General features: G+C 49.8%; 6 protein-coding genes; 5 read left to right on the top strand and 1 right to left on the bottom strand.

The window, feature by feature from the left end:
* Nucleotides 1-1,757: 1,757 nt before the first annotated feature.
* FFUJ_12194 (uncharacterized protein) lies at nucleotides 1,758-4,354 on the top strand (the record flags this gene model as incomplete). XM_023581770.1 has 2 exons in its annotated part: nucleotides 1,758-2,274; nucleotides 2,964-4,354. The coding sequence occupies 2 exons, from the start codon at nucleotides 1,758-1,760 to the stop codon at nucleotides 4,352-4,354; spliced, it is 1,908 nt and encodes a 635-aa protein (XP_023434416.1).
* Nucleotides 4,355-5,757: 1,403 nt separating this feature from the next.
* Nucleotides 5,758-7,411, top strand: FFUJ_12193 (related to neutral amino acid permease; the record flags this gene model as incomplete). XM_023581769.1 has 5 exons in its annotated part: nucleotides 5,758-5,913; nucleotides 5,968-6,229; nucleotides 6,281-6,472; nucleotides 6,520-6,920; nucleotides 6,989-7,411. The coding sequence occupies 5 exons, from the start codon at nucleotides 5,758-5,760 to the stop codon at nucleotides 7,409-7,411; spliced, it is 1,434 nt and encodes a 477-aa protein (XP_023434415.1).
* A 445-nt stretch (nucleotides 7,412-7,856) lies between these two features.
* FFUJ_12192 (putative NNT1-like nicotinamide N-methyltransferase family protein) lies at nucleotides 7,857-8,759 on the top strand (the record flags this gene model as incomplete). The annotated part of the gene is made up of 1 exon (XM_023581768.1): nucleotides 7,857-8,759. One exon carries the CDS (start codon nucleotides 7,857-7,859, stop codon nucleotides 8,757-8,759), a length of 903 nt encoding a protein of 300 aa, XP_023434414.1.
* Nucleotides 8,760-9,262: 503 nt separating this feature from the next.
* Nucleotides 9,263-12,958, bottom strand: FFUJ_12191 (related to TGF beta receptor associated protein 1; the record flags this gene model as incomplete). XM_023581767.1 has 3 exons in its annotated part: nucleotides 9,263-12,259; nucleotides 12,307-12,731; nucleotides 12,793-12,958. 3 exons carry the CDS (start codon nucleotides 12,956-12,958, stop codon nucleotides 9,263-9,265), a joined length of 3,588 nt encoding a protein of 1,195 aa, XP_023434413.1.
* Nucleotides 12,959-13,505: 547 nt separating this feature from the next.
* FFUJ_12190 (putative protein COY1) lies at nucleotides 13,506-15,778 on the top strand (the record flags this gene model as incomplete). XM_023581766.1 has 3 exons in its annotated part: nucleotides 13,506-13,617; nucleotides 13,673-13,840; nucleotides 13,890-15,778. 3 exons carry the CDS (start codon nucleotides 13,506-13,508, stop codon nucleotides 15,776-15,778), a joined length of 2,169 nt encoding a protein of 722 aa, XP_023434412.1.
* Nucleotides 15,779-17,465: 1,687 nt separating this feature from the next.
* On the top strand, nucleotides 17,466-18,372 carry FFUJ_12189 (related to malate dehydrogenase; the record flags this gene model as incomplete). XM_023581765.1 has 3 exons in its annotated part: nucleotides 17,466-17,679; nucleotides 17,733-18,270; nucleotides 18,330-18,372. 3 exons carry the CDS (start codon nucleotides 17,466-17,468, stop codon nucleotides 18,370-18,372), a joined length of 795 nt encoding a protein of 264 aa, XP_023434411.1.
* Nucleotides 18,373-19,380: the final 1,008 nt, after the last annotated feature.

Here is a 19,380-nt window from a genome sequence, read left to right as displayed (position 1 = left end):
GCACACGCCTCGGTCGGGTCTTTGGTCCACCCCATGTTTCCATACATACCAAAGCGTTACTCTGCTCTGTAACCTCCGCCTTTTCGACATCAAGAACAGACAAAGCCGCAACTCTAGGTAATTGCTGAGGGCGGTGATACATGGCGGACCATTTTCTTCAAGGAGAGAGTCTTCTCCGTACCTCGCAATGGGAAAAGGCGGGAGGTGATACGCCTCAATCATTGTGTCTGCTCCCCCTCAATGATAATGATCCTCCCGAAATCCAGGGCCCCCAAGACATGGATGCAACATATCTTTGAATATCAAAGCCTGGAATTGTCCACACAGTTCGGGACTGCATTGTACAGTACATACATACATACATACATACATACATACATACATACATACATACATAAATCTACCATACTTTACGGCAGGCACATTTCAATTGAGTAACTGAATGAATGAATGAATCAATGTGCCGTCTCTCTCCTCTCTCCCTGGTCCTTAGGCTCTGAGGTAGGCAGGCTGGCGCTATTTGGCGCTGCATGGCGCTGGGCCGCTGGCGTGCCTCCGTCTCAGTTTCTGTGACTGCCATTCAATGGAGTTGGACTTGTTTTTTCCTTCTTAACTACCTTACCTTTTGTTTTAGACCTCCCCACGGCTGTGCTTGCTTGCTTGCTTGGTGTGATGTGCTGTGCTGTCCGTCCTGTACACACACCCTCCTCGTCTTTTTTAGGCCTGGTCAACTGGGCTTGGGCTTGGGCTGGCTGGCTGGTGATGGGGTGGTGGGCTCACCCTCCCCCCTGGTTCCCTCCCCTGGACTGGCTTCAATTGCTGGGCCCTAGAGGCTTGAGGTTAGAGAGAGCTAGGCCCTACCAATGTACCGGCCGATGTATCGTACATGGCTTCCACCTCTGGGACACTCTCTACCCCAGCAGCCTCCTCTCAAGTTGTCTGTCAACTGGAGAGAGCCGATCCATCGCGGACGGGGCCCGAATGCAGGTGCAGTGGTGCCTTGACTATATCTACGTTGGCAGCCCCCAACCCTCTCGCTGGGTCTTGCAAGAGCTTGCTACTCGACAACGACAACGACAACCTCAACAAAGGGTCAATCTAACACGACAGTGTTTCTTTTAAAGACCATTGTCTGTCCTTTCAAGACGAAAAGACCAGTACAACAACTGGTCTCTGAATACTTCGACCTATAGTGCCCCTCCCACCATCCACCAAGCACTAACATCACCCTCATCTTCAGCTTCATCTTCACCACGCACACTTTGAGACAACTCTTCTCAAACACATTTTGGTGAACTGAGCATTCTTAATTGGACCCTAGCAACACTCCTCCTTCTCGAAACACAGACAAGTTCATCAACGACGCACAAGTTCCAGGAAACCGACCAGAAGAAGATTGTTTTCCGTGTCTAAACCCACATCCACCAGAAACATCTCAGACCCTCGAGACTTTCTCGACTCACCTCAAGCCTCACTCCGTTTCTGGAATGCGAAGTGCAGGTAAGCTTCTCCGGGTTACGTCCACTCATTCTTTGCCTCGACGTTGAGAAAAATCCCCGCTTCTGCCACTCTTCCCCCTTGACTTGACTTGGAGCTCTGAACCTGACATTGTGTGTTGCGATTATAGATAAAGGTGATTGCAACCCGAGCTTGAGTTATAACTACATCAAGCCCGTCCTCACCTTGACCACCACTACTCCCATCTTCACCTTGCCGACATTCAAGCCTCTATCTTCCGCCCTTCTTCCACAGACATCATGACAGCCTTGACAGAACCATCATTCGCCATGTTCCATCATCACCCCGACGCCGAGGACTTTGCCCGATATACGGACTCCAACGTCATATTCACTTCGGGACCCATGGACGTGAGCATCCCTGCTGATGCCTTTGGCTTCCAACAGCAGAGCGGCAGCCAAGATGCATTTTCTTCATCCATGGGATTTGTCGAGCCCTCATTGTACGCCGAGGCCCCCAACTACATGCTCAACAGCCGCGCATCACCCAGCATGTACACAGATGAATCTTCGGACATGAGACTCCCTTCGTCAAGTCTTTCCACAGCCTCGGCACCGTCGACAACGTCTTCGGCAATTGGATCTCCCCAATCAAACCATGGCCAAATGGGTGCAATGCCCGAGTGGGCTCCCCAAGGCCTCGGGCTCCAGCCTGCAATTGTGGGCAGTGACTACATCGGATCCGATTTTGCGTCGTTTCCTAGCTCCGGAATGGAAGAGCTCAGCTTTGATTTCCCGGCAGCAAAGGCTTTTGTTGGTAAGTTCAGAGCTATTTCCTACTCGCTTCGAGTTCGGCGATCCCTTTCCCCCTGCCTCGCAAGGGCATTGGCAGAGAGAGAGACCCAGTCTGAGGCCTCTTCCCCACCACCAGATGCTTAGTGCCTCTGAACCCCTGCTCGGTTCGTTGCTTTGAATATGACAAAACGATGTGTCGGATTGCGCTTGCGCTTGCGCCTGTCTCTACCAGGTCGTCGGCTCTCTTGGCTCATTGAGTTCAGCTTGAGCCGAGTTGAAGATGGCCGATCATCATCTTGTCCTTCTCTCTGCTTCGTCTTAGAGTTTATCCCTTGCAATCGCGTCCCACTTCCCATCACACGTTCATGTCTGTCCTTTTAAACAACGATTTAGCCCGTGGGCTCTTCCGTCGTCAACTGAGACATTACACACGACGTCAACCCAATCGGCGCTTGATGTCACCTCTCCGCTGTCAAACGATTGGCGATCCTGCTTGCTTTTCATCGGCAGTGGCCAGCTGGAAACCCATCTTGGGCCTAGCTCAGCTGACTTGACGTTGCAATCTCTATCATTCGCGTCCATCCCCAACTCCACCACTCTCCGTTCCGTTCCTGAGCAGCACTGAACTGCCTGTTCTGTACTGTACTGTTACCGTAGTAGATCGCTAACCAGGTTTCTCTATCATGACAGACCCATCTCTGATTCATCCAGAGCTTACTCGCCCTCCCATGGGGATCCCTCCCTATGACAATCACTTCCAGCAAACCGGTGCCAATCCTAATCACACATATCCCACTTCTCCTTCTGCCTCTTCCTCTTCGCCTCAACCTCACATGATGAGGACCAATAGCTCTTCACCCTTTCTCCAAACCACAACCTTTCAATCCACTTTTCCCAGCAGCCCCTACGGTGCACCAATGGATAACCACAGTCAAACTCAGAACCACAACCATATCCGTGCCCCAAGCGTCACCCATTTCGTTCCACCTACACCAGGCGAGTATAGCAGTGACGAGTCCAAGGAGAAGCAGAGATGCACCTATCCCGACTGCGGCAAGACCTTCAAGGACCTCAAGGCTCACATGCTCACTCACCAGACTGAGCGGCCTGAGAAGTGCCCCATTCAGACCTGCGAGTACCACACAAAGGGCTTTGCTCGAAAGTATGACAAGAACCGTCACACCCTCACACACTACAAAGGCACAATGGTCTGCGGCTTCTGCCCAGGCTCCGGCTCGGCCGCGGAGAAGTCCTTTAACCGTGCCGACGTCTTCAAGCGCCACTTGACTGCAGTCCATGGCGTTGAGCAGACTCCACCCAATAGCCGAAAGAAGTCTTCTGCAGGTGCCAACTCGAACAAGAAGCTGACTGGCTATGCTCCTGATGCCACTGGCAAGTGCAGCACTTGCTCACAGACCTTCTCCAATGCCCAGGACTTCTACGAGCACCTTGACGACTGTGTGCTGCGCATTGTCCAGCAAGAGGACCCTGCTGAGGCCATCAACGCCAAGCGCCTTGCTGAGGTTGAGAATGATAAGGATGTTCACCAGACTCTGGAGAAGAACAACCTCCCCACTACCACAGATACTGTCATGGCAAACCATGATGATGAAGATCCCGACAGTGGGGATGAAGATGATGACAGCTCTCCCCGAAGCAACTCCTCTCCTGCTACCAGAAAGAAGGGCAATCCGGCCAACGGTGTCCAGAAGTCTCGCGGTGTCACTCACTCCCGCGGTGGTGTCCCCTTGGGAACCAAGACTCGCAGCCGCAAGAACCGTCGCGACTACCCATCGTCGTGGGGCTTTGATAAGGGTCAGATGACCATGAAGAAGCGTGTCATGGCTGTCTTTGATGGTCCTCGTCGTCTTGCCAAGGACGACATGATGCTCTCCACCGACCACGAGGTCCGTCTGAAGCTATCTGATGGCAAGTCTTATGTCACCGACCTCGACGTTCAGACTCTCAAGCGAGCTGCTGGCTTCCACGGTGCTACTGAGGAAGAGAAGGGTCCTTGGATCTCCGATGACCCCACTGCTGAGCAGCTCAAGGAGATGCAGCAAATGCTCACCGCCAACACCACCACCACCACTACTCTATAACGACTCGGCATCATCGACCACACACACCTACGATCACCAACTACCACCCCTCTCACAAAGTATACGAACAAAAACATATTGAAAAAAAAAAGCATAATGCGGCGTAAGCGGGACTGTATTAGAAAAAGGGAACATCTGGGTACTTCACGGACAATATTTATGACTGGGTTTAGGTTTGGATTTGGGAAACAGGACACATCCGCTTATGAAGAGGCATAGGATGAAAGTTTCGAGGCGAAGGAAAGGAACGGAAAGGGAACTGATTTGCGCCATGGAGTTGACATATCGATACCCATGTTTTTACTGTTGTTTTATCTGGGATTTGGACTGGTACCTCACCCATTGATGGCTTAATGACAATAATGGACTATCTTGACAGCAATACTTATTTGAGGACTCTGTTCTAATCTGCATATTGCTCAAGTACTGTTTGTTTCTGGTGATTGGTGTTTACTTTGAGTGTCTGCTGAAGTTACTGTACAAATATTTGGACTGGAATGGGCTTGCGTGTATGTTTTATGACATGGGAGTTCCTGGTACCATTGTAGCTGAAACAATGATGTATAATATGAGCACTAATATGATAATGCCACTTATTCATACCCCGATATGACATCTTACTAGACCTATGGTGATCCATAACTACCTGAGACAGTTGACAGGAAGAGTTCCGCTAGAACATTGCTTCATAGATTGCATCTTGCTCGGCATGGTAACTTGCCTTAGGGTGTAAAATAGCTTGATGCCTCAGATTAATCAGTATGACGTGGGAAAAAAAACTCTTAACAAGGTGATCAAAACTTAGGTAGTATGAGCAAACCCCAAAATTATCTAAACTTAATCTAAGATTTCTATTGCAGACTATAATTAAGACGCATGACCTTTCATTGCATGCTTTGATAGGTAGAAACGAACACCCAAACACTATACGGAGCACGAAGATGCTAAAGAACCAGTGGGCCTGTTGAGATAATACGAGTACATCATTACGATCCAGCCACGAACTCTATGCCGCCGCCCCCTCACGACGAAGCAATAAGATTTAGGAAACTGGCCAATCTTGAGCAACAAAGGGGCGCGTGAGAATGGATTCACTCAGACATAGTACTTTCTGCATTTCGCCCTGATAGGCTCAGCGGAGATATGAATGCTTGAGCTGGACACTCAAAATGAGAGAGACACTCTGATACGATAAAACCACTTCATCATAGAAACGCGAAATGCCATGTGAGCATCGAGAAAGCTTAGAGGGGGGCAATGAGCGTCCAGTGTCCTCAGAGTAGAGTTCTGGCGGGCCGAATGCGTGAGGGGAGACAGATATTGAAAGGATATATACAGTCAACTATCATTCTGATCTTGGCAACCTTCCATTCTTCTTATTTTCTTCTGGATAAAAGAGCAACATGGGCATCGTGCACGCCAACAACCGAGAGCCTGGGACTTTTGATCCAGCGCCAATTCTTTCACAAGAAGGTCTGAATCAAGACAACGCTCGCCCAACTGTAGCTCACGACGAGGTCTTTGGCGATATCACAGAAGATGGACCCAACTACCGAGATGTAAGAGCTTTCCACAGGTTTCATGCATACAGTCTCAAATACTAACGCCAACAGGTTGGTTGGCTAGGCACTTCTGCACTCATGATGAAGACCCAAATCGGGCTGGGCATCCTCTCGATCCCATCGGCGTTCCACACTCTGGGTCTCGTCCCCGGCCTCATATGTCTGCTCGTCATTGGAGGCATCACCACTTGGTCTGACTACATTATTGGGACATTCAAGCTCAACCACCGTGAGGTATACGGTATTGACGATGCAGGCGGTATCTTGTTTGGACGTTTCGGACAAGAGTTCCTTGGGATCAGCTTTTCTTTGTGTAGGTGATAACGCCCCGAGTTGAGCTCACTGCTGACCATGACTGTACAAGTTACCATTTTTGCTTCTGCATCGGGAATATTGGGCATCTCTATCAGTTTCAATGCTTTGTCGACGCATGGGACATGCACAGCTACTTTTGTCGCAGTGGCCGCAATAATCGTCTTTCTATGTGCTAGCATCCGCACCCTGGGTCGCATAAGTTGGCTTGCATGGGTGGGAGTAATCTCTCTCCTGGCAGGCGGTACGTTGAATACCACTCAAAGTTGTCATTCATACTGACGGAATTAGTCTATGTCGTTACCATCGCCGTCAGCATCCAAGACCGACCCTCAGCAGCTCCAAAGATAAATCTCCAACACGAATGGAAGTCCGACTACCAGCTATATGAAAAGCCGAGCTTCACGGAAGCAATGTCGGCTCTCTCGACGATGGTCTTTGCCTATGCTGGCACACCCCTGTTTTTCCCTATTACTGCAGAGATGCGCGACCCTCGCCATTATACCAAAGCGATGCTGCTCTGCCAGTCCGTTGCGACAGCGACATATATCATTGTGGGAGTTATCATTTACTACTACTGTGGCTCCTATGTTGCCTCGCCTGCTCTGGGTTCAGCTGGCAAGACTATTAAGCAAGTTGCTTACGGCCTTGCTTTGCCAGGTCTGATTGTTGGTGCAACCATCAATGCTCATGTAAGTACTTGATATGATTAAAATTTCAGCCTTGAAACAAAATGAGTACTGATACAAAATCTCTATAGGTCACAGGAAAATACGTCTTCGTTCGAGTCCTTCGAGGCTCAAGACATCTCACAGCCAACACCCTCACTCACTGGGCTACGTGGCTAAGCCTGACCTTTTCTGCGGCCTTGCTAGCCTACATAATAGCGAGTGCGATTCCTGTCTTTGGAAGTCTCGTATCTCTTGTTGGAGCTCTCCTAGGTACACTGCAAACGTTTCAGCCATATGGTTGCTTCTGGTTATACGACAACTGGAGCGCAGGCAAGCAGGAGAAATCCCTAAAGTGGGTTCTTATGGTTGTATGGAGTAGTTTTGTTATTCTTTCTGGAACATTCCTGATGGTCGCTGGAACATATGGATCTGTTATTGGTGTCATCGACTCTTATAAGGTGTCAGAGGGATCGGCTGCCTTTTCGTGTGCTGACAACTCCAACTCTGTGTAACTCCAACTTGGGGTAACGAAGGCGACTAAGTATGGTATAGAGGTAATGTGCACCGCAACGTTATGAGCAGTTTATATATCGTATTTGCCATTGCGCAATATGAGTCGTCTGGATGCTACGTGTCCGTACATCTTATCCTAGCCTCTGAAAAAGCGGTGCGGACTTAAGCAAATTTTCTTATTGCCCTTGCCCCACGACCGTCCACGCCTGGCTACGTTAGCTTTACTCAACTCATCCTTATTCTGACAAATCTTCATCTGTACATTCCCGTAGCCATATTCTTATTTGTGTCTGTCTGAGCTGCTCAATATCTGCTGTACAATACGCCATATGGGAGTACTGTCAGAGTGATCTTATAAGCAAATTGAGTCAGATCATCGGAGCAGATTGGGCAAAAATCCTTCAAATTGATATTATATTCGAGGGGATCCAATTTAATAAGGCCATGTCTCTTACCTGGCGTATCTCAGTCAACGGGGAGGCTGATAGCCCTGAAGACTATCTCTCAACTGCCTTGGGCGTCATCTTCCCCGACGATATCACGAATCAACATGGCGATGCGGAACACAACCTCTCATATGCCTCACCTCATCTCCCCAAGCCCCTTGTTATCGACCTCGCCGACCCTGTAAAGGAGGATGACCGCAAGCTGTTCTCGCATTACCTCTGGAATGCTTCACTCCTGCTCGCAGAGTTTATCGAGGCCGACTCTCTCAGCATTCCTCTTGAGAACCCTCGTGAGGCACAGGATAGCATTTCATTCAACGTGAAGGGGTTGGAGACTCTTGAGCTCGGAGCTGGAACCGCGTTACCGAGTATCATGGGTGGCCTGCTAGGTGCAAAGCGTGTCGTTGTCACAGACTATCCAGCTGAACCCGTCCTCAAAACCCTTCGCACCAACGTCGCTCGCAACATACAACCCTCTCTATCACCCGCTGGTGCCGAGGCAACTCCCTCCTCTGCAGTCTCCATCCAGGGCCATTCCTGGGGTGAGCTCGATGACACTTTCAGCACATCAGCTGCTCACTCGTTCGACCGTGTCATTGCCGCCGATTGTCTCTGGATGCCTTGGCAACACCAGAACCTTCACCGCTCCATCGCCCACTTTCTCAAGCAAACCCCTGAGGCTAGGTGTTGGGTTGTCGCTGGTTTCCATACTGGCCGAACAAAGATGAGCGGGTTTTATGATGCATCGGCGCTTCAGAAGGTCGGACTCGAAATTGAGAGGATCTGGGAGAGAGATTGCAACGGCGAGGAGAGGCCATGGGATACTGAACGTGAGGACGATGTTACAGTGCGCAAGAGGTGGCTCGTCGTCGCTTCGCTGAAGTGGATTTCAACCTCATGAGACTTATATGAGACTCTGGGGAGCCTGGCAAATTCACTGAGCCAGAGGGAAAAGAAGAAGCTTTAAGCATCACGACCATCTCACGCTCGGACTCTAGGAAACACTTCAACTCATCGTGGCGGAGCAAGGCACTTGTTCTAGTTGCGTCTTCTCTGTCTCATTGATTGGCTCACCTTGCTGAGAGGACTCGACTCCCGCCCGCAGAATGAGGCGGAGCAACGACTTCGTGAGGGACGGATACGGAATAAGATGGTAGCTCTCCGGCTGTAAAAACAAACGGGACAGTTGGATGATGACTGGTTAGAGTGGTGGACAAGTCATGCCAGGCGAGGAAAAGTAAAAACTATACGAAGATACAAATGTATTAGATGCATATGATCACGATATCAAGAATAAACAGGCAATCCCTGAATTACGATGTATGTATTCTACGCACATACGCTTGCTATGGACCCCCCCTCTTTATATGATGAAACAGCGAAGCTTACTCGGCTGGGGACATATTAGTTCGATGCTTCAATGCTCGGCCCCTTTTCATCAATCTTGGCAACGCGATCGTAGCTTACGCGCAAGTTTTGCGCTCCGCTCAGGGCGCGGGTCAGCATCGCTTCGTGCCGCTCTCCCACAAGACGCTTAAGTGCCCCAACTAAGAAGCCTGCAATAATGTCGACAGACCAATCATCAGGGATAAGACTGAGTACGTCGTCAATCTCGAACCAGCCGCCAAACCGCTCCAGGAGCGCTCCAGTCTGCTCCACACGATCGCTGATGTTTTCAAGAGCGAGCAACTCATGGAGGACCACGTTAAACAGGCGACGTTGTTCCTCAAATGATGGCCGTTGGGAGGGAGCAGCACCTGTTGTGCTCGCACCGCCTCGAAGGCAATATGACACTGCGGTGTCATAGTCGCCCAGGTTGTGGACCAGAAGGCGGAGGGCATCGTCGTGTTTGCATTCTCGGCCAGCAAGTATGATGGTCTCGGGCACCAAAAGATCATCTGGCAGTCTCGAGATTCGATCTCTTATTGCTACTGCATCATAATCATTGGCTTCGCCTAAGAGTTGAAGTAGCCTCAAACGGCTGTGCCAGACCTCGTTGTCGTCCGGCGCGTTGTCCCGAAGGAAGTGACTGTATGCAGGCTTAGGAGGCTGTAAAGCGCGGTATGCCTCATATGTCGCTCTGACCAAAGTTCGGCTCTCCTCAGATGACTCCAGATCATGAACAACCACGTCAAGGTAGTACGCCATCAGGTCGTTGATATACGTAGTATGGCCTTTGCCAAAAACCAAATGTTCGAGATAATACTTAACTGCATCAGGTGCCTCCTCTCGTAAGATTGCAACGGCTTGCGCTGGCTCAAATTTGGGTGCTCGTCCCTTGTCTTCAGTAAAAACTTGGACACCAAGCTTTGGATTGCGATTTGCAAGCCACACACCATATTCTTGGACAAGGGCCTGGCTGCCGATCTTGGTCAGATACTCACGAACTCGCTGTTCTCCTTCGCGGAGCTCCTGTCCTACGTCCTGCTGGCCTTCGATAATCCGCCTCCAAGTGGCCAGAACATCTCCTGAAAGTTTCCGGCTCTGGTACAGGCGACTTAACACGAAGAGTCGATGGTATGTTTCGAGTAAATCTACTGCGCGGTCAAAGCAGTCAACGCCCTTATCCACAATCTCGTATAGCTCAGATCTCACGACGCCTCCCTTGCCCAACCCCTTAGGTGAGTGTTGGTCAATCTCGAGAAGCACGAGCAGCAGCGCCGCATCAACTGTGTGAAACACCTCTCTCTCGTCGGCCACACTGCCGAAGCCTTTCTTCTTGCGCCATGTTCCAAGAAATCTTCGAAGAAAGTGCATCGTCCTCGGCTCCAGAGTCCCAATACTGTCCTTAGATGTCATCTGAAACTCCCTGCTTCTGAGGTAAGCATCGGCGGTTCTTCTGACGCCGCCATATATCCAGATCCCACGTGAGCCTTCTATTATCTCGTTTCGAACGCTGGGAATCAGGGAAAGGACCACTCTGGGGTCAAGACCACTCTCAATCAGCACTTCTTCAAGAGCTTTGACGTCTTTTTCTGTAAACTGCTTGTCTTCAGGAGACTTCAGCAAGTTCGTCAAAAGCAAGATGCCAGCTTTCTGCCGTATGTATCCATAAGTCATAAATTCCAACTCGCTTTGCGGTTCTCGACCCCTGATAGAGTTGATAGTGGTGAATATTGCCTGTCTGTCAAGCTCGGCAGGGCTGAAAACATCTCCCACACAAGCTGCTTCCAAGGCGGCATCAAGTTGTATAAGTAAAGGATTGCGAATAGCCCACCAGATGCGGCTTCCACTCCAGACTGCCAATCTTGCCTGAGCCTTGGCAAGTTGTCGAGCAAATTCCTCCCCCTCTGCATTGCGATTTGCCTCCCACTCTTCTGGCAATGATTCTTCGTCTTGCGAGTCAATGTTTCTGTCAAAAAGTTCCTTCTCTTTCGAGAGGTGTTCTATTGACAGCGCTGTTCTCGCGTCTGGTGTCTTGGCTGAAGATGAAGGATCAGGGGTGCCAGGCGATATTGAAACAGAGAAAGGAGTGTATCGCCTTTGCGACAGCTTCTGAACAATCTCATCGAATCGCGTTTCTTCGCTGCCAGCAAGCGAACGAATGCCGTAGACTCCATCAGCCTCTCTAGCTGTCAACCAGAATTTCTGTGGGTTTGGATCTGAGCCCGCGTCAAATCTTTGGATCTCTAGTCCATATTCCAAGCTGTCCTTTTCTCTCGTCATCGAGGCCAGAACATACCCATCTTCTTCCTGCATTGAAGATGGCTGTGATGAGTTAACTTCTAAAGGCGGGCTATCTACGACAACTTCCTTGGGGTATCTGGTAAACTCAAGAGTAGGCCTCGTAGGATCGCCATCCAGATTCACAAACATGCCGATTCCCGGCTCCAGGGGGTCAGTTCCAGTAACAATCAGGAATTCGTCAGGAGTCGGAGAAGTGATGTGAGGCTTTAGAAAGACGGATCCAGGCCTTGGTCGAGGGTCAGTAGACTGAGAAGGTGTGCCTGATGGTGAAGGGGCAGCTGGGAGAGGTTTATCGAGCGAAGGAGGATTTGGTGTTGAAGCTCTCTCCATCGATGGCCTGGGGCTTATAGACGGCTGCGGCGAGGTGTTGCGGCCAAAGAAATCCTCACCCTCGTTGCCACGATGATCTTGTCGACGGATACTATCCAATATTGAGCCCCCCAAGCTCGTGCTCCGACTGTGGCTTGGGGCTTCGCTAGACGTGCGATTTCCGGTAGAAGAGGAGCTTCGGAGCAGCCCACTTGTTGTATCCGCTCCAATGCTTTGAGCATGTCCAATTTCACTGGGCGAGGTTGTTTCTTCCAAGGATGAAATGCTCATCAAGGGGATCTTGAGCTGTTGTTCCACATCGATAAGCGCATACGACTTAGAGTCTGCCACACAAGCGATTGAGTCCCTACGGACTGACAGGGTGCTTCCAGAGAAGTCGATTTTCTATATCGCGTGAGCAGTGGGCAGTCATTACATGTGCTGACACGTACCTTGAAAGCGCGCGCGTCCTCGCCGACACGCACGACCTGGATCTTTCGCATAAGAGAGAGGAGTATAGTAACACCTCCGCTCCTCTCTGCACTTCCATCGTCGAGCAAGGGCTCATTCAAATCAATGCCGCCTATCCAACTGCAGTTCTTGACTAGAGTTGTTCCAAAAACAGGGCTAAGTTCGGGAAGGGAATAGAAAGTGACGGTCCAATTGCAAAGGATACATGCTTTGCCGACACGAGGGAGTAGGAGGATTTGCTGAACGCCGGGTCGCGAGCTCGGAGTGCCTGGAGTTTCGACATATTGAGGACATAGTCGAGATGCGAGGATATAAACGGGTTGCCCGGATGGATCGTTTGGGTCTGGTGGAATTTGTACGAAGTGAAGCAGTTCGGAGGCAGATGTGCCAACGTACAGATTCGCATCTACGTGCGCAAAGGTCAACCATGAGCGCAAGGGCTCCAAATCAACGCCGAAACTACTTACCTAGATAGTCTACACAGTTGATCTTGATATCATCTTTGGAGCCGTCTGCAGATAGTGGCACCTCATCTAATAAAGTCCTGAGAACATAAGGGCCAACCTCGCGACTGGTACTGGTTAGCCCTGGGCTTGTGATTGAAGGCCCATCGCCTGAGCCATCTGATGTCATAGCGGCGTTGTTATCAACAGCACCATTTGAGCGAACAGCGCATGTCGTGTAGTGCCTCTGGAAATTCGAAAATGTTGTATCCAGGCACCCGAGGCTGGCTGGTGTGTGTTGACATCAGTCGAGTGGATCTACGTACCTGAAGCTCTAGAAGCTGACGGGACCTTGAGTGGAGAGACACCCGGGCTTACATAGTATGTGTATACCTATTTAGTGGCTGTGTTCACTGACCTGCAAGGCTGCGGGGGATCAGTCTATGGAACTGCCCCTGTAACCTTAGCGTTATCAGCCTGACAGCTCTCGTGGCCAATAAGCTTGTATGACACGCGCAAGCTGGCCCCAAGTTATCAAGGAGGGAGAAGAAAGGCATTCCTTCCTATTCATCAGCACAACCTCATGGCCTCCATTTAACCACGACAGCAACGAGCTCCTACGACCATTGAACGACAGTATCAACTGTAAAAACACTCGCTTTAACACATCCGCGGCGTTCAAGGCTGCCATATCCACTCCTTTGCGCCGCCCCTGATCACCAACTCAATACAACGCCATGACTGACGCAGCCGTCGAAGCTGCGCTGGCGAGCACAACCGAAGCCCCTATGCCTGCGCCAACCTTTGAAGGGGAGAACAAATTTCAGCATGCGATATCAGCATGGAGAAGTATGGTTTCCGTGGAACACCAGCGGTGGCAGGTACTAACAGATTGCCCGGGTAGCCATCGATCTCACAACCCTTGTCTCGAATCTCGACAATACAGCTTCAGACATTGTTGCATACCAGCGGGACTCAACTGTCCAACGCAAAGAACTCGCCCAAAAAACGAAAGAATTCCGCAAGCTCGATGATGCGGCCAAGCTTACAGAAATCAAGGGACTATTGAAATGTACCAACAAGATCCTATACTATACTGATTCAGACTAACATCATTACAGCCTATCAGACCTTTATCGACCTCCTTACAAACCACTCCAAGTCTGTGAACTCGGCATTTCTTCAAACATATGCATCTTTCTCTGATGCCCCAGACCCATACCCACTTCTTGAAGCCTCAGTCGATTCTATGCTCTTGTCCGAAGACACCTTACCAAAGATTACCGAAGAAAACCAGCACCTCCAAGAGAATGTCTCCAAACTTTCAAGTCAACTGGAAGAGACTGACTCAAAGCTCCAGAATGAGCGAAAGGTTCGAAGAGAGTTGGAGGAGAACCTAGAGAGACGTGTCAAGGAAGTTGAGACGTCGTGGAACGCTGTGCTAGAGGAGAAGACAGATAACTGGGAGGCTAAAGAGAAGGCATTGGAAGATAAGCTGGAGAAGCAAGAGCGCCTTCTGACTGAGATGCGCGCAAGTTACGAAGTCAACCAGCGCTTGGGCAAGAATGGCGATGACCAGGAGGTTCATCGCAACAATGTCTCGAGCGCTGAGCTTGAGATGCTCCACGCAGATCTGGATCGCACAAGCTCTCGCCTGGCTGAGGTTGAGGCACGAAACGAACAAATGCGACTGGAGTTGGCACGAGCCAAGTCATCAGCCCAACAGCAACCTGAGACAAGCCTCGAGGACGATCCTGGATATATGCGTGTGAGGTCAGAGAACCAGTCTATGATCCGCAAGCTGGACGCCGCGCGTGTGGAGAAGGAGGGTCTTAAACGAGCATTGGATGGCAAGTTGCGATCTATTGAAAGAGAAGTGAACACTCTCAGGGAGGAGAGGGACACATTGAAGAGCAAGGTTCAAAAATGGAGTGACTACGAGGATATCAAGCAGGAGCTTGAGGTTCTCAAGAGTATTGAGTTCTCCACAGGTGACGATGACGAAGTAAGAGAGCATCTTGAGGCAAAGGATGCTGAGGGCAATTCTCTTGAGAAGCTTCTTTTGGCGAGAAACAAGAAGTTGGGCGATGAGTTGACAGTCCTACGTGTTTCGCATAACGATTTACAAAGTCGCCTGGAGGATCTTCAAGAGGAGCTCTCAAAAACCAACGCCGAATTGGAGCGAGCGCAGAAGCTCAACCAGAAACTGGAGAATGATTTGGAGACAATCCAGGAGGAGGGTGCTAACGCATTCCCATCTGGTGCATCTGTAGCTGGAACATATGTCACCCGGGCAATGGGCCGCAAGAGTGGCAGAATCTCGCCAACGTCGTCAATCATTAGTGGAATGGATCCTCGCATGGGAGGAGGCGAGCCTGGCGAACGAGTCTATGGAGGAGGCTCGGGCATGTTGCCCATGGTCACGGCCCAGCGAGACCGTTATAAGAAGAAGAATGCAGAACTTGAGGAAGAACTGTCAGATACGCACCGAACGGTCTCGCAGCTGCGTCAGGAAGTCGCAGCGCTTCAGAAGGACAACCTGAATCTCTACGAGAAGACAAGATATGTTTCAACATATAACCGAGGAGGCGGTGCGGCGACATCGTCGGCGTACGGGGCGAATCCAAACCCATCGACAGTGTCGATTGGCGAAACGGGGAATCCTGGCATCGCCATGGACCGATACCGCCAGGCATACGAGTCCAATATTTCTCCGTTTGCGGCTTTCCGTGGGCGAGAGTCTGCTCGAGCTTACAAACGGATGAGTCTACCAGAACGCGCAGTCTACTCATTGACACGCACAGTACTTGCTTCGCGAACCAGCCGAAACTTGTTTGCTGCATACTGCGTAGCACTCCATTTGCTGGTGTTTGTAACTTTGTATTGGCTCAGTTCGTCAGATGTCCAGCGGGTGACCCATCTTGAGTCCGCCGCGGCAGCGGCAGCTGGAGTTGCTGGGGGCTCGCTTGGCAGTCCAATGGACGGAGCGCCTAAAGATCCTGCCAAGTGAAGGGCGATGCGCCGTCTTGTTTTGTAAGTGTTTTGCTCAAAAGCCAGAAGGGAATGTGTCGACAAATCTCCGCGGGAGATGGAACTGTATCAATATCAGGATAGACCTGCGTTAAGACCGGGTCGGCAGTGGAGTCATTGGATATCTGAGATCTCGTGCTATGTACTGTACATATTAGGGAAGCAAGCGATATCTCGTGCGTTGGAAGCGAGATCCATGCCAAGACGGATGGTATTATTGGGTTGGGTGGTGAGAACCTTGAATTAGGTAGACCATAACATGATCCACCTAAGCAACCTCCTCAAGAAAAATTTAAGTAAACATGTGACAAACTTGTTCTAGGCAGCCTCTGAGGTCCGCTAAAACATGCAAGTCATGATGTCGATAGAAGCTTGGCTATATTCCGTCTTGATGTGCGAATATAACCCGTCCCAATAAGAGGGGTCGCGGGGCCAGTTTCTATTTTCTGCAGCCGCTGGCCGCTTATCGCGGCCCGTAGACATGCATGATCCGCGGTCCAATCAGAGGCTCGCAGGCTGGCGGCAAGCTACACAAGACCCTGTATGTAATTTACTCTGGTCAAGGGACTTTGTTTCTCGTTTCTTTGGGGGGGTTTTTTTTTTCTTTTTTGGATGTTTTGATGCTAGGATGAGGTTGGTTCGTCAGTGGCGCCGAGAGATCTTGGGATCTATTAGGGGGATCCTGGGTTGGCTTGGAGATAGAGAGGGTAACATTGAGAGGCTGGAGTGTGACTTGAACTCCAGAGTTTTCGTATGCAGTAATGCGGTCATACAGAAAAGAGAACGCAGTACAGCGGCTCTCATCATCACTGACTGGGTACTAATGTATGACAGACATCTACAGACCACCATACGTTGGATGTAAACAGGCGGTCTATCCAGAGAACAGGGTCAGATACCTATACCTATGTCTGTATATTATTTCAATGACAGACTCAACTGCACGAACCCAGATCGCAGATGGCAAAGTGCATAAAAAGCGGAATTGTCATTGTCGTGGCATTCCTCGTGCTCATGCCCATTTCTAAACGCCCATGCATACATATGCCGACCGCCCGAGCCAGGCGCTTAAACTAATCCCTCCCACCAATCACAACCCCAGCGACTCTCTTCAACAATCAAATGATTGGCTCTCGTTGCTCAATCTTGTTCCCGGATCACATATGAGCCAGACGTGCATATACATCTCAGACATTGGAAAAAGGCTGGTGTTTATTTTTGTATCCAGATCTTGGCAGATAATCCAATCATGGCCATTTGCTCAGGCCTGCCGCCCGTACGCTTAGGCGCGTGTAACAGGGTCTTGGCTGGAGGGGAAGGCTGGTATATTAAGAGATGGGTTCGTCGCTTGACGGTGTTGAGAAAGAAAGAGGCAGGAAAAGAATCTCTCTGCATTTGTCTGTCTGTATACACTCAAAGACGCTGAGCGTTCTTTTTTCCTTTTTGTCTCTTATTTCCTTTATCTGTTATTTCCTTATTTCCTAGGGTCAACAAGTTTTCTCTCTCAAATCTCGTTACGGTCGATTATCTATAAACATTTCTGTTGTTTCTTGGGTTCTGTTTCTCTTAACGGCATACGTCTTGACGACTCGAAACGATACCGACACGCTTATACCCTCGACATCATACACAAACACACACAAACCCCCTCTATACACAGCTTCAAGATGCAATTATCGACATTTGTCGCTTCTGTCCTCGCGGTGACTGCCTCTGCAGCACCAACCTATCCTACTATTACTGTCACCGATGCTGGATCCGCCATTGACGCATTAGGGTCATTATCTGGTTACTTTAATTTGGTCGCGGATAAGGTCAAGGCAGTCAAGTCATATGGAATGGCTCCTGTCTGTGATCTCTCACAAGCTAAGATGCCTCTTGGTATGTCACCAATGTTCAGTGCTTGTTCTCTTTTGGCTAACCAGTGATTTCAGATGGCCAACTACCTTCCCCAGCCAAGGGCCTGAAGCTGGTTCATGTCGCTATCGGCCGTGGTACGCAAAACTACACATGCGATACCAGCAAGCCTTCATCAGCTCCCGTTGCTACTGGTGCTGTGGCCACTCTCTTCAACGGCAGCTGCGTCGCCGCGATGTACCCAGATCTGATCGAACGCATCCCTGGAATGGCCGTTCACTTCCCTCTGTCAGATGCCAACAAGCTTGGCCCTGCATCCCTCGCTGAGTCTGGTCACCATTATTTCACCGCCGATGGTACGCCCTTCTTCGACCTCCGCACTCCCAACCAGGACATTGGTGAGGCTCCATGTGCAAAGAACAGCAGCGCTCCTGCCCCATCTCTCTCTGCCAAGGGACAGCTTGGTGAGAATGCTGTACCATGGCTTAGACTCACCACCATTGAGGGTGCTACCCACAAGATGAAGGAAGTCTACCGAACTACAACTGCCGGTGGCAGCGCCCCTGCAACCTGCCAGGGTATGGATGCCGAATTCGAGGTTCAATATGCCACATTGTAAGTGCTTCCTTACAAGATTGAGTAGATATAGAGCACGATGACTAACATTGTATCAGATATTGGTTCTGGGCTGGCGATATTGAAGAAGACGATGCGTAAAGTGAAAGAAAGGAAGCAATGTATTTTCACGGATTGGTATTATTTTGAGTTTGATGGTTTCTTCTCTTATACACGTAGATAGTATTGCTTTGGACATGTAATATCCGGGATGTTAGCGATGTGGAGGTCAATAATTCAACTTGTGACTTGAGCTTCGATTCCTTTCAGTGAACCCGTCGCGAGTTTTACCGCAGCAGAAGACCTTTAATCATGTAAAATCATATCGTTTTAACGACGTGATGCACTTCGTAAGCATTTGATCACTCTAATGCTGCAACGCAGCTTAATGATTCCCGTATTCCGATGGATCTCCCCATGGGGGTGCCCACAGGGCTAATCCCTGAACTCAAGTTGGATCGAAGCTGCAGGAAAAAGGAATATTAGCGTAGCTTTCCTTTATAGTAATGATGATTTCCATCATCTGATGGTTCCGAGAGAGAGTTAAAAATACGCCTCTCCGTTCTAAGCGAGCAACGGTTACCTGTAATGTAGAAGAACAGACTTTGCGCTGTTCGAATCTTGCTATAAGCTCTAGGCACGATGAAACTAAGTCCTAGAGACAACAAACATATTAACGGCCGTAACCTAGTAGAGTTTACCAGAAACGTTCACTATAACTCAATGCTATACGGTATCCGTACAAAGATTTGCAGCCGTTTCACTTCTAATTTACACCCGTCATGATGAACTATACCTTATATTTGTGGCACGGAACATGGCCGATGGGGTACTCAGGCACTCTCCAGAAGTGGACCCCCCACTACCCTGGACTGCATGTCTCTCCCCACAACCTACGGTTAGGTTAGTAGGTAGGTTTAGTAGTTAACGTTTAGTTAAACATAAACATGCCATCCCCATCTTCAACTCATTAATTTGCTCCCCTCGGAGCCGCAATCGCACAATTAACCCCGGCATAGATCGACAGCTATCCTACCAACTACCGGGAGACGAGGGCCCTGTCCCCTCGATTTCACTTTCCCCCAGACCTTTACGTTTGCCACCAGGCTT

The sequence above is a fragment of the Fusarium fujikuroi genome, chromosome FFUJ_chr08, assembly GCF_900079805.1.
Source record: "Fusarium fujikuroi IMI 58289 draft genome, chromosome FFUJ_chr08".
Classification (NCBI taxonomy): domain Eukaryota; kingdom Fungi; phylum Ascomycota; class Sordariomycetes; order Hypocreales; family Nectriaceae; genus Fusarium; species Fusarium fujikuroi.
The sequence above is the reverse complement of the archived record's forward strand: the minus strand, read 5'-3'. Positions and strand labels throughout refer to the sequence as shown.